General features: G+C 39.6%; 1 protein-coding gene across 4 annotated transcripts; it reads right to left on the reverse strand.

Annotated features, from left to right (window-relative positions):
- Window positions 1-359: 359 nt before the first annotated feature.
- On the reverse strand, window positions 360-10,938 carry LOC118365124 (zinc finger protein 239-like). Of its 4 annotated transcripts, none has more exons than XM_052490247.1 (3): window positions 10,840-10,938; window positions 10,359-10,595; window positions 360-3,077 (listed from the first exon to the last, which is right to left on the reverse strand). In XM_052490247.1, the coding sequence occupies exons 2-3, from the start codon at window positions 10,408-10,410 to the stop codon at window positions 2,239-2,241; spliced, it is 891 nt and encodes a 296-aa protein (XP_052346207.1). In that variant the 5' UTR covers window positions 10,411-10,595; window positions 10,840-10,938; the 3' UTR covers window positions 360-2,238. The 4 variants fall into 4 exon arrangements, with proteins under 4 accessions (XP_052346207.1, XP_052346206.1, XP_052346205.1 ...); XM_052490246.1 differs by having other exon boundaries at window positions 10,750-10,934; XM_052490245.1 differs by having other exon boundaries at window positions 10,359-10,598; window positions 10,750-10,934.
- Window positions 10,939-11,214: the final 276 nt, after the last annotated feature.

Genomic DNA, 11,214 nt, shown 5'->3' on the forward strand with positions numbered 1-11,214 from the left:
ATCTGCCCTCTTGCAATCGGCTTTGTTGAGTCCAGAACAGGCTGAATCTACCACTATTTTAAGAGAAGTCTGCAAGTAGCTTTCAAAAAAGCATTTTGTTCTTGGACTAAGCTTAAGCCTTATCTGTGAAACCGGCCCTGAGTGTTTTATATAATATTACTAAATGTGTTTCTTTCCGTGTTGCAGGGGCAGTCAAGAAATGGAACAGCAAGGCCACGACACACAACATGACATAAGCAGAGCTGTGGGAGACCACCTCAAGCTCCTGGTAGAGCCGGGGATGTTGTTTACCACTTCACCACGCCTTCAGCAGGCTGGAAAAGTGTTTTTTCAGACTAAGGTGGACCAAGAAATGTGTTACTTTTACACATATTTGTTTGGCAAGAGTCTTGATTGGTCAGTCATTGGGTTAATTTGTTTTACAATTTGTTCAAATCAAATTAAGCTTTATTTATACAGCACATTTCAGACTTGGATGCAACACAATGATTTCACAGGAAAAAACCCAATTAAAATCAACTGAAATATTAACAACAACAAACATAAGATAAAAAACAGAACTAGCAACTGAAAGACTAATGAGCATAAGGAAATTCCATTGATTAAAATATTAATTGGATGCAATATCCAACCCAAAATATAAGCTTGTTTTTTAGGAGGGGTTCTGAAAGACACTATAGGGGTGTCCACTGAAAGTTGACCAGTAAGAACTGGGACCTAAAAGACACCCACCATGAGACCCAGTAAATCTGCCCAAGAGGCAAACAAAAGAAAAACCCACACCAAACTTAAAGACAGGAAGCTAACCAAAAAGGTGTTGACTCTCCACATCTATCAAGACAACTGGAGCACTGGGCCAGGCACTCTTAAATAGAACCTGGACAAGCTCAGGTGAAACACCTTCCCACTAACCAGATGGACAAGCCAGTACAGGTGTAACACATACTGACTAACGAGGTGACACCAATTAGTGCATCCTACGTGCTAACGAGCTTGACGTGCTGAAGTCCAACCACAAAACATAAATGAAAAAAATACTTACAATCATATCATTTTTTTCTCCTTTTACTTTCTATAGAATCCTAGAACTCGCTAGCTTCTAGAACTCTCGTCCTGCTAAAACTCACTAGCTTCTAGAACTCTCGTCCTCCTAAAACCCACTAGCTTCTAGAACTCTCATCCCCTTGGAACGAGCCCAAATGAAACTCAAATCAAATTGTATTTGTCGTGTCTGATTTCAAGAGCAAACTCCTGCAATATCCCGATAGGCATGTTGTTGGATCGGGGCCCAGTCCCCAATGTCATGCTCTGTAACATCTGGGTTGGTACAAATGAGAATGATCCCTGATATTCTAAAAGCAGGATAACAATTTCAATATAATAGTACCCAAAAATTGTCAGTCGGTTGCATAAATAATTATGATTATTAAATGTAACATGAATTGTAGACATGAAATATCAAAAGCAAATGTACACCCCTTTGATAATATGTGTGGGCAATAATGAACTTAATGGTGAGACATGGAATAATAAAACATGTATCTTTGGATGTTTGAAATATGAGGTGATTTGTATCATGTTTCTTCAGTTGTGGAATAAAGACAATTAGCACTTGAATGTTGTCAATAAATACTGGAGGGATGTAAGTAATTGTTAATAAAAATTGATTATAGACCAATTCATTACACTGCGTCCATGTGTATAGGCTGCAAGTACGTTGTTGTTTTCAAGTAATTTTTTAAAAAAGACCCGAAAATACATCTTTTTAACTTTCACTTTCAACTATAACCAAACATATATTGGACGTCGGGCATAGTCTTTTCAACGTCTTCTGAATTACATTTTGCTAAGTGGGAATAGCGCAGTGTCAAAACACAGTTAACGTGTCCAAATCAATAACCAATATGTAGAAACAGTTTGGGACATATTGAAAACCTAAACATTTTGAAGTGTTGCATTTTGATTCAAGAAGGTCATCAACGTGGTAAGTGTAACACAACTCTATTTTTGTTAGTCACATTTTGTTAAATCTCATAAACAGTACTCTTTCAATTCAGAGCAAACGTTTAGGGTTCTACATTGTGACATCATTAAAATACTGCAACTACAATGTTAAAACATTCTACATTTTGACGTTACTAAAATACTTCCACAATATTAACATTATTTCATTTATATTATGAAACAACATGTATTTTCTGATGTTTAATCAGAGATCTTTTACCAGATTATCTCTGGTCACAGATTTTTCTTCTCACATTGATTACAGCTATAAAGACTCTGTCCTGTGTGTGTTCTCTGGTGTTCTGTCAGACAGCCAGATGTACCGAAACTCTTCCCACATTGATCACAGCTATATGGTTTATCTCCTGTGTGTGTTCTCTGGTGTATAGTTAGATAGCTAAATCTGGTAAATCTCTTCTCACATTGATCACAGCCAAAATATTTCTCTACTGTGTGTGTTCTCTGGTGTATAGTTAGATAGCTTGATCTGGCAAATCTTTTCCCACATTGAGCACAGATATAAGGTTTCTCTCCGGTGTGTGTTCTCTGGTGTATCGGTAGATAGCTAGATTTAGTAAAACTTTTCCCACACTGATCACAGCTATAACGTTTCTCTCCTGTGTGTGTCCGCTGGTGTGCTATTAGGCTGTTTAGCTGAGTAAAACTACTTACACATTGATTACAGGTATAAGATTTCTCTCCTGTGTGTGTTCTCTGGTGTATAGTTAGATAGCTAAATGTAGTAAATTTCTTCCCACATTGATCACAGCTATAAGGTTTCTCTCCTGTGTGTGTTCTCTGGTGTCTCTTCAGTTTACTAGAACTAACAAAACTCTTCCCACATTGAGTACAGCCAAAAGGTTTTTCTTCAGTGTGGATTCTTTGATGTATTTTAAGTTTTACTGAAGAGTTGAATCTTTTCCCACAGTCAGAGCAGCAGTAAGATTTCTCTCCTGTGTGTACTCGCTGGTGTTTCTTGAGGAGTTCTGATCTGGAGAGACTTTTCTCTGCCTCATCAGCATCATGGTGTTGTTGAGGCTCCACAGAGGATCCACGATAGTCTTGTCTCTCTCCTGTATGAACAACAAAGTCAGACAGATGGTTAAAATGCCCACAACAGCAGAAATCCACTGTTTATGAGGTAAAAGGTGATGCACAGAGCATACCCATGAAGTTGTACAACAACTGACGTCTGGTCAATTGTATTGTTTTCCCTTGTTTCCACAGTTGTAACATCAATGATTGTAGACTAGAAATAAATAATAACCATGAAGTTGTACAACAATTGACATCTGTTAAATTATTTCACAATTAAGACAGTCAAGTTAGCAACAAGTCATATTTGATCTTGTTTTCACATTAGTGGTAACTAGAAATAAGTTACTCAAGTTGTTGAAATCCTAAGCAGTGTGCCAGACAACTTTTGGTCTCCAAAATAGGCCCCTTTCTGTGCACCACGAGGGTGATTCACACACAATTTGGTTGCAGAAATTCCTCCCTGCTAATGAGGAAACCGCTAGTTATGGATGTAGTATATCTGGTAATGAGGAAACCACTAGTTATGGATGTAGTATATCTGGTAATGAGGAAACCACTAGTTATGGATGTACTATATCTGGTAATGAGGAAACCACTAGTTATGGATGTAGTATATCTGCCAGGAGCAAAAATGTCGATCGAAGATTTTAGTTTCCCACAATGTATTCTGAATATTACAGCACAAGATCAGGAGTGCTACTCAAGGAAACTCACATTAAGTTCTGTGTCTATTCACTAATTCACCACCGTGCGGGAAAACTCAGGGGAGTTCTCATAGGCTGACAGCAAAAATAGCCTCCATTTACAGGTTGCTTCTGAGTGCATTTCACATTACTTTGGATTATAAGTGTACGGCTCACTTGAATGAACTGCTTAATATAATCTTTGTGTTATTGTTGCAAATCAACTGCTTTATACTTTTTTTTTAAACACTTAAAAATTATCTTTGGCTAGGTTTGCCATCAGTGACAATGAGGGTTTGTACACTAAGTGTTTAACAACTTTTCCTAACAACAACAGACCTACTGTAGGACCATTACTTCACCTAACAACAATATAGACCTCGGACTATACAGTGGGGAGAACAAGTATTTGATCACTGCCGATTTTGCAGGTTTTCCTACATACAAAGCATGTAGAGGTCAGTAATTTTTATCATAGGTACACTTCAACTGTGAGAGACAGAATCTAAAACAAAAATCCAGAAAATCCCATTGTATCATTTTTAAGTAATTAATTTACATTTTATTGCATGACATACGTATTTGATCACCTAACAACCAGTAAGAATTCCAGCTCTCACAGACCTGTTAGTTTTTCTTTAAGAACTCCTCCTGTTCTCCACTCATTACCTGTATTAACTGCACCTGTTTGAACTTGTTACCTGTATAAAAGACACCTGTTCACACACTCAATCAAACAGACTCCAACTTTTCCACAATGGCCAAGACCAGAGAGGGTGTAAGGACATCAGGGATAAAATTGTAGACCTGCACAAGGCTGGGATGGGCTACAGGACAATAGGCAAGCAGCTTGGTGAGAAGGCAACAACTGATGGCGCAATTATTAGAAAATGTAAGAAGTTCAAGATGAAGTTCAAGATGACGGTCAATGACCCTCGGTCTGGGGCTCCATGCAAGATCTCACCTAGTGGGGCATCAATGGACATGAGGAAGGTGAGGGATCAGCCCAGAACTACACAGCAGGACCTGGTCAATGACCTGAAGAGAGCTGGGAACACAGTCTCAAAGAAAACCATTAGTAACACACTACGCCGTCATGGATTAAAATCCTGCAGCGCACGCAAGGTCCCCCTGCTCAAGCCAGTGCATGTACAGGCCCGTCTGAAGTTTGCCAATGACCATATGGATGATCCAGAGGAGGAATGGGAGAAGGTCATGTGGTCTGATGAGACAAAAATATAGCTTTTTGGTCTAAAGTCCACTCGCCGTGTTTGGAGGAAGAAGAAGGATGAGTACAACCCCAAGAACACCATCCCAACTGTGAAGCATGGAGGTGGAAACATCATTCTTTGGGGATGCTTTTCTGCAAAGGGGACAGGACGACTGCACCGTATTGATGGGAGGATGGATGGGGCCATGTATCGCGAGATCTTGGCCAACAACCTCCTTTCCTCAGTAAGAGCATTGAAGATGGGTCGTGGCTGGATCTTCCAGCATGACAACGACCCCGAAACACACAGCCAGGGCAACTAAGGAGTGGCTCCGTAAGAAGCATCTCATGGTCCTGGAGTGGCCTAGCCAGTCTTCAGACCTGAACCCAATAGAAAATCTTTGGAGGGAGCTGAAAGTCCGTATTGCCCAGCGACAGCCCCGAAACCTGAAGGTTCTGGAGAAGGTCTGTATGGAGGAGTGGGCCAAAATCCCTGCTGCAGTCTGTGCAAACCCGGTCAAGAACTACAGGAAACATATGATCTCTGTAATTGCAAACAAAGGTTTCTGTACCAAATATTAAGTTCTGCTTTTCTGATGTATCAAATACGTATGTCATGCAATAGAATGCTAATGAATTACTTAAAAATCGTACAATGTGATTTTCTGGATTTTTGTTTGTTTTAGATTCCATCTCTCACAGTTGAAGTGTACCTATAATAAAATTAGAGACCTCTACATGCTTTGTAAGTAGGAAAACCTGCAAAATCGTCAGTGTATCAAATACTTGTTCTCTCCACTGTACTGTCATGACATTTCATAACCTGATCACCAGATAATTTAGTCAATAATCCCCCTAGACTACTCGGAGGAGATGATTGTGGACTACAGGAAAAGGAACACCGAGCACGGCCCCATTCTCATCGATGGGGCTGTAGTGGAGCAGGTTGAGAGCTTCCTTGGTGTCCACATCAACAACAAACTAGATTAGTCCAAACACACCAAGACAGCCGTGAAGAGGGCACGACAAAGCCTATTCCCCCTCAGGAGACTGAAAAGATTTGTCATGGGTCCTGAGATCCTCAAAAGGTTATACAGCTGCAACATTGAGAGCATCCTGACTGGTTGCATCACTGCCTGGTACGGCAATTGCTCGGCCTCTGACCGCAAGGCACTTCAGAGGGTAGTGCGTACGGCCCAGTACATCACTGGGGCAAAGCTGTCTGCCATCCAGGACCTCTACACCAGGCGGTGTCAGAGGAAGGACCGAAAAATTGTCAAAGACCCCAGTCACCCCAGTCATAGACTGTTCTCTCTACTACCACAAAGCAAGCGGTAACGGAGTGCCAAGTCTAGGACAAAAAGGCTTCTAAACAGTTTTTACCCACAAGCCATAAGACTCCTGAACAGGTAACCAAATGGTTACACTGACTATTTGCAGTGTGCCCCCCCCCCAACCCCTCTTTTACGCTGCTGCTACTCTCTATTTATCTTATATGCATAGTCAACTTAACGATACCTACATGTACATACTACCTCAATAAGCCTGACTAACAGGTGTCTGTATATAGCCTTGCTACTCTTTTTTCAAATGTCTTTCTACTGTTGTTTAATTTCTTTACTTATCTTTAACACACACACACACCTTTTTTGGCACCATTGGTTAGAGCCTGTAAGTAAGCATTTCAATAAGGGTTACAGTTGTTGTATTTGGCACACGTGACAAATGAGCTTTGATTTGATTAATGTGTTGTCATTCTAAATGTCCTGAATAAAGGAAAATAGCTCTGTGTGTTGTACAATAGCCTATCCATCAAGGAACAGTTCTCTACACATTATGAGCTAAGAATCTCTGTGTCCAAACAGACTAACGAGACGCTACTGTAAATCAAGCAGACAATAACACATGATAAACATCAATTTGTTAGGGATGTTGGATCCAACATGGAGCACGGCATAACTGTCTTTACCAGAGTAATGAATGAAGAAGCACTTTGGTTGTTGTTGCAATATACAGAAAATCAGACAATGGTGTTCACTATTACTGTGAACAAAGAACTCATGCTGTAAAAACGACAATCTCCATTCCATTAAAAAGGCAAAAAAATACAAATAAAATGTTTTACAGAACTCCATCATAGAAGTACATGTTGATCGAAGGGTGAAAGAGAAATAATGAAATCCACTTGAATTCCAATGTAACTTTCCAATCTTGCTTTTTTTGTGTGGGATTTGTTTAGAGCAAATCCCACACAAAAAAAGCAAGATTGGAAAGTGAGCCATGGCTTGGTATTCCTCAAAGAAGCAAGAAGAAATAAAAGAGAGGAACTGTAACAACTGTAAACCTTTTGGAGGAGGATATCAAGCGTGTTGAGGAAATGAGTGGACTGTACTCGCCAGTGAGTCAACATCATGTGACTGGAATTCAGAAAATGATTTCCTGGATCAGCTGATGATAGTTGATTATGTGACTATAACTAAATAGCTACAGTATAAAGAATTGTGTAATTATTGAAGAACTGTGTTAATGACAGTATCCATTTGGGTGTTGTCAAGAAATTTAAGGTGACTCTTGGTTAGAACCATTGGATTTAACAAACAGGTTGACCATCAACAAAATGAGCATGCTTATCTAGCCTACACTGGTACCAGGCTGTTGTGCACTGACACTTAATACACTTAGCCCGCTAACTAGCGATTAGCAGCTAACATTATTTTACCAACACCTTGCTAAGAAAATACAAAATTGCCAGAATATTATACAATGACTTATCAACAGCTCTAACAATTTGACCCCAACAGGAAATCTACACTGGCAGTTATAGAAATACCCATTTACTATATAACCATTGATTCTTGAAGAATATAACTTATAAATGCCTCAAATGTTTCAACCGTATTACCCCACCAGAAACCAAAACATAAGCTCGTATAACACCACTGTTTGTAAACTAATACTATATGGCTGAGGAGTAGGGTCGATCCAAGCGTTCTGACCTCACAATGACAGTAAAGCACCCAAGCTAACTGGCTAACGTTGGATAGTTTGCTAGACACAAATGAGAGAACCTCACTCTGACCATTTTACTTTCCCAAGCAGAGCTGGTTAGGCTGTTTCATGTTATCCAGAGTATTGATGACTAACTGGGCTGCTGGCAACAATTTAACTTGAGCTTTTTCTTCCTACATTTACTGACACCTGGACATATTCAATGGGTGTTGAGTGCTAGTAAATTCATTATTCTGTGCTCTGGTACACTCAGACGAGAAATCGGACTAGAGAGCCAGAGCGAATTTACAAACGCCCTCGAATGAACAATGTCCATTGAGAACGCACCGGACCCCTTGGCTAAGAATGACGTGAATAATCAGGTCAATAAACGTTGGGCAGTTAGTTAGATAGAATGTAGTTAGAATACTGGCAAGTTTGATGTATAAGTAGCTAGGTAGCTAGCTGACATACCGGTACATACGGCTGTAAAGATATGCTATGCGTTTTGTAAGGATAGTGTAGTTAACATAACGTGTCACGTAACTTATTTGAAGAAATCATTACATTAATCAAAATTTTCTTAACATTTGTCATAATTATTTAAAGCAGATCATTTGTATCCGCTCTCTCGTCGGACTTCAGCGGCATATTTTCCACCATTTTCTTCAAATCTGAAAATGTTTGAAGCCACCCCCATTTCCTGAAGAATTGCATTTTGGGCCCTAAAAACACAGAAAGTGTCCTCCACATGTATACTTTGTATTTTGGTGACTGTAGTACAACATCCAGAAACGTTTGGCATACTCACTACATCATACTATGACCAAAGCTCTAACCACTAGGCTACCTGCCGCCTTAATAAGCATACATACTCAAGTCACAAATAGTACGGTTAGTAGGAGTATTCAAACACAGCTCAGGTCTCTGGGCTGCCATTTTGTTTCCGTTTAAAAACTAGGTTGCCCCTTTAAAAAAGCCACACAACAATCAACCAACCAATCTGCAGTTCAAACAATAACAAAGCTGTAATTCCACCACTGTTTTGGTAATAAGATGATGATGGGGCTGGAGAAATGTAACTACTCTCAAATTCATAGATACAAGGACTGACCATCCATGATATCAACATAGTTTTAACCATATTGAGGCTATACAGTGTTGATTTACATTGTTTCTAAACATTGGAGTAAAAAAAGCTTATTTTGGGTTCTGATAGGGCACAACAGTTGAACTAAGCTCATGCGTTATATTCTTCAATAATCAATGCCTATAAATAATTAATTAATTAATAATTAAATGTAGCAATGGGGCGGCAGCGTAGCCTAGTGGTTAGAGCGTTGGAATAGTAACCGGAAGGTTGCGAGTTCAAACCCCCGAGCTGACAAGGTACAAATCTGTCGTTCTGCCCCTGAACAGGCAGTTAACCCACTGTTCCCAGGCCGTCATTGAAAATAAGAACATGTTCTTAACTGACTTGCCTGGTTAAATAAATGTAAAAAAATATATATATAATTGCTATCTCCCATTTAAGACCACACGTCAGTCCCACAACTGCCTCTGTTTTAAGACAGTACTTACTAGTGTTAATCAGGGCCCGGTTTCCCAAAACCATCTTACGGCTAAGTTCACTGTTAGAACAATTGGATGACTTTGGGAAACTGGGCCCAGATATCCAGTTTCCTCCTCCTCCTTTTTTGATGTGACAGTCATCTCCTCCTTCACTCCAAAAACAGCAACATTGAAAGTCAATATATATAAAAAAATATTTTTAAAAATAAAAAGAGTGTTGTTTTTTTTTTTTACCCTCGCAGGTGTCGTCTCCTTCAGACATGAGCTCGTCGTCAGAGCAGATGTTGAGCACGTTAACTCCTCTTTCTCTGCCTCCTCTTCTTTTACTGTAACATCCTCCTACTCCTTCACTCTGAATACGTCTTCCTCTTCTTTCAATGAAACAACTTTCTCTTCTTTCACTGTAACAGCCTCCTTTTCCTCAATACCTTCTTTCTCCGTCCAGCAGACCTCTTCTTTAGCAGAGATGTTAGCTAGCTAGGCTAGTTCTAACTTAACCAGCACGCTAGCTGACTGAGGTTATGATGGGGTACAGCTGAACTAAGCTCATGAGGCATTTATAAGTGAATTATTCAAGAAACAGATGGGTACATATCATTATATTAATGTATATGTCCCAACATGGATGTAACAACTGCTGATTGCCCCTTTAAGACTACATATTGGGCTAATCTAATAGGAGATATTGAGGACTACAGTATTTCAGGCATTGTCATTGGATGCATTTGATCAATTGTTAACGTTTTGTTGATGGTCCACTATTGATGTTCTACACGTTACAGTGTAGCTTCAGCCATTCCTACATTAAAGTGTAGGACCCCTTTACTGCATATTGATTCAACGACTGCAGAGACGGTACTTACTGGTGTTAACTAGATCTCCAACCTCCTCTCCTTCCTCCAATGTGACAGTCATCTCCTCCTCCTCCTCTTCTTTTACTGTAACATCATCCTCCTCTTTCACTCTGAACGCGTCTTCCTCTTCTTTCACTGAAACGTCTTTCTCTTCTTCTTTCACAGTAACAGCTTGTGTTTGTATTGTAACATCCTTCTCTTCGTCCTCCTCTTTCACAAGACCTTCTTTCTCCGCCCAGCAGACCTCTTCTTTATCAGGAGGAGAGTAGTTTAGTGAACTCATGTTCGGAGATGTTAGCTAGTTAGCATTAGCGACTAGCCTAGTCCTAAACTAATTTAGCAAACCAGTTAGCTGACAAACAACGTAAATATATAATTAAATGGGCCAACAAGTACATACGACAGAAGTGTGTTGAATACACAGCGACTAATATACACCAAAACAGTGTAAAGAGCTTGAATGTTGTAGCTATGTTTGCTAGAAAGCTACCGAGGTGTCTGACTAGCTGTTGTTGTTGGAGCGTCCCGTCCACCCGGATTATTCGTCACACTGGCAGCGTCGCCTGAACCTAGAAGACGCACATCGCCATCTGCTGAATGGAGTTGGCAACGCAGTATAATGAAATGTTTATTTTATTTCCTGACAAAAAGGGGTATTTTTTTAAATGTATTTAATTAAATAATACTATTATATTGATACGTCCAAAGGAAAGCATTTGCTGATTGATTAGTGAAGATTTGTAATGAATGACAATTTAAACTTAAAGAAATTAGTTCAACCACTCGCTAACTCCTCCTTTACCCACTCCATTGAATAAAGTAAAATTCTTAAATAAAGAGCATTTACTTCACTGTACAATCTACC

The sequence above is a fragment of the Oncorhynchus keta genome, chromosome 32 (genome assembly GCF_023373465.1).
Source record: "Oncorhynchus keta strain PuntledgeMale-10-30-2019 chromosome 32, Oket_V2, whole genome shotgun sequence".
NCBI classification, from domain to species: Eukaryota; Metazoa; Chordata; class Actinopteri; order Salmoniformes; family Salmonidae; genus Oncorhynchus; species Oncorhynchus keta.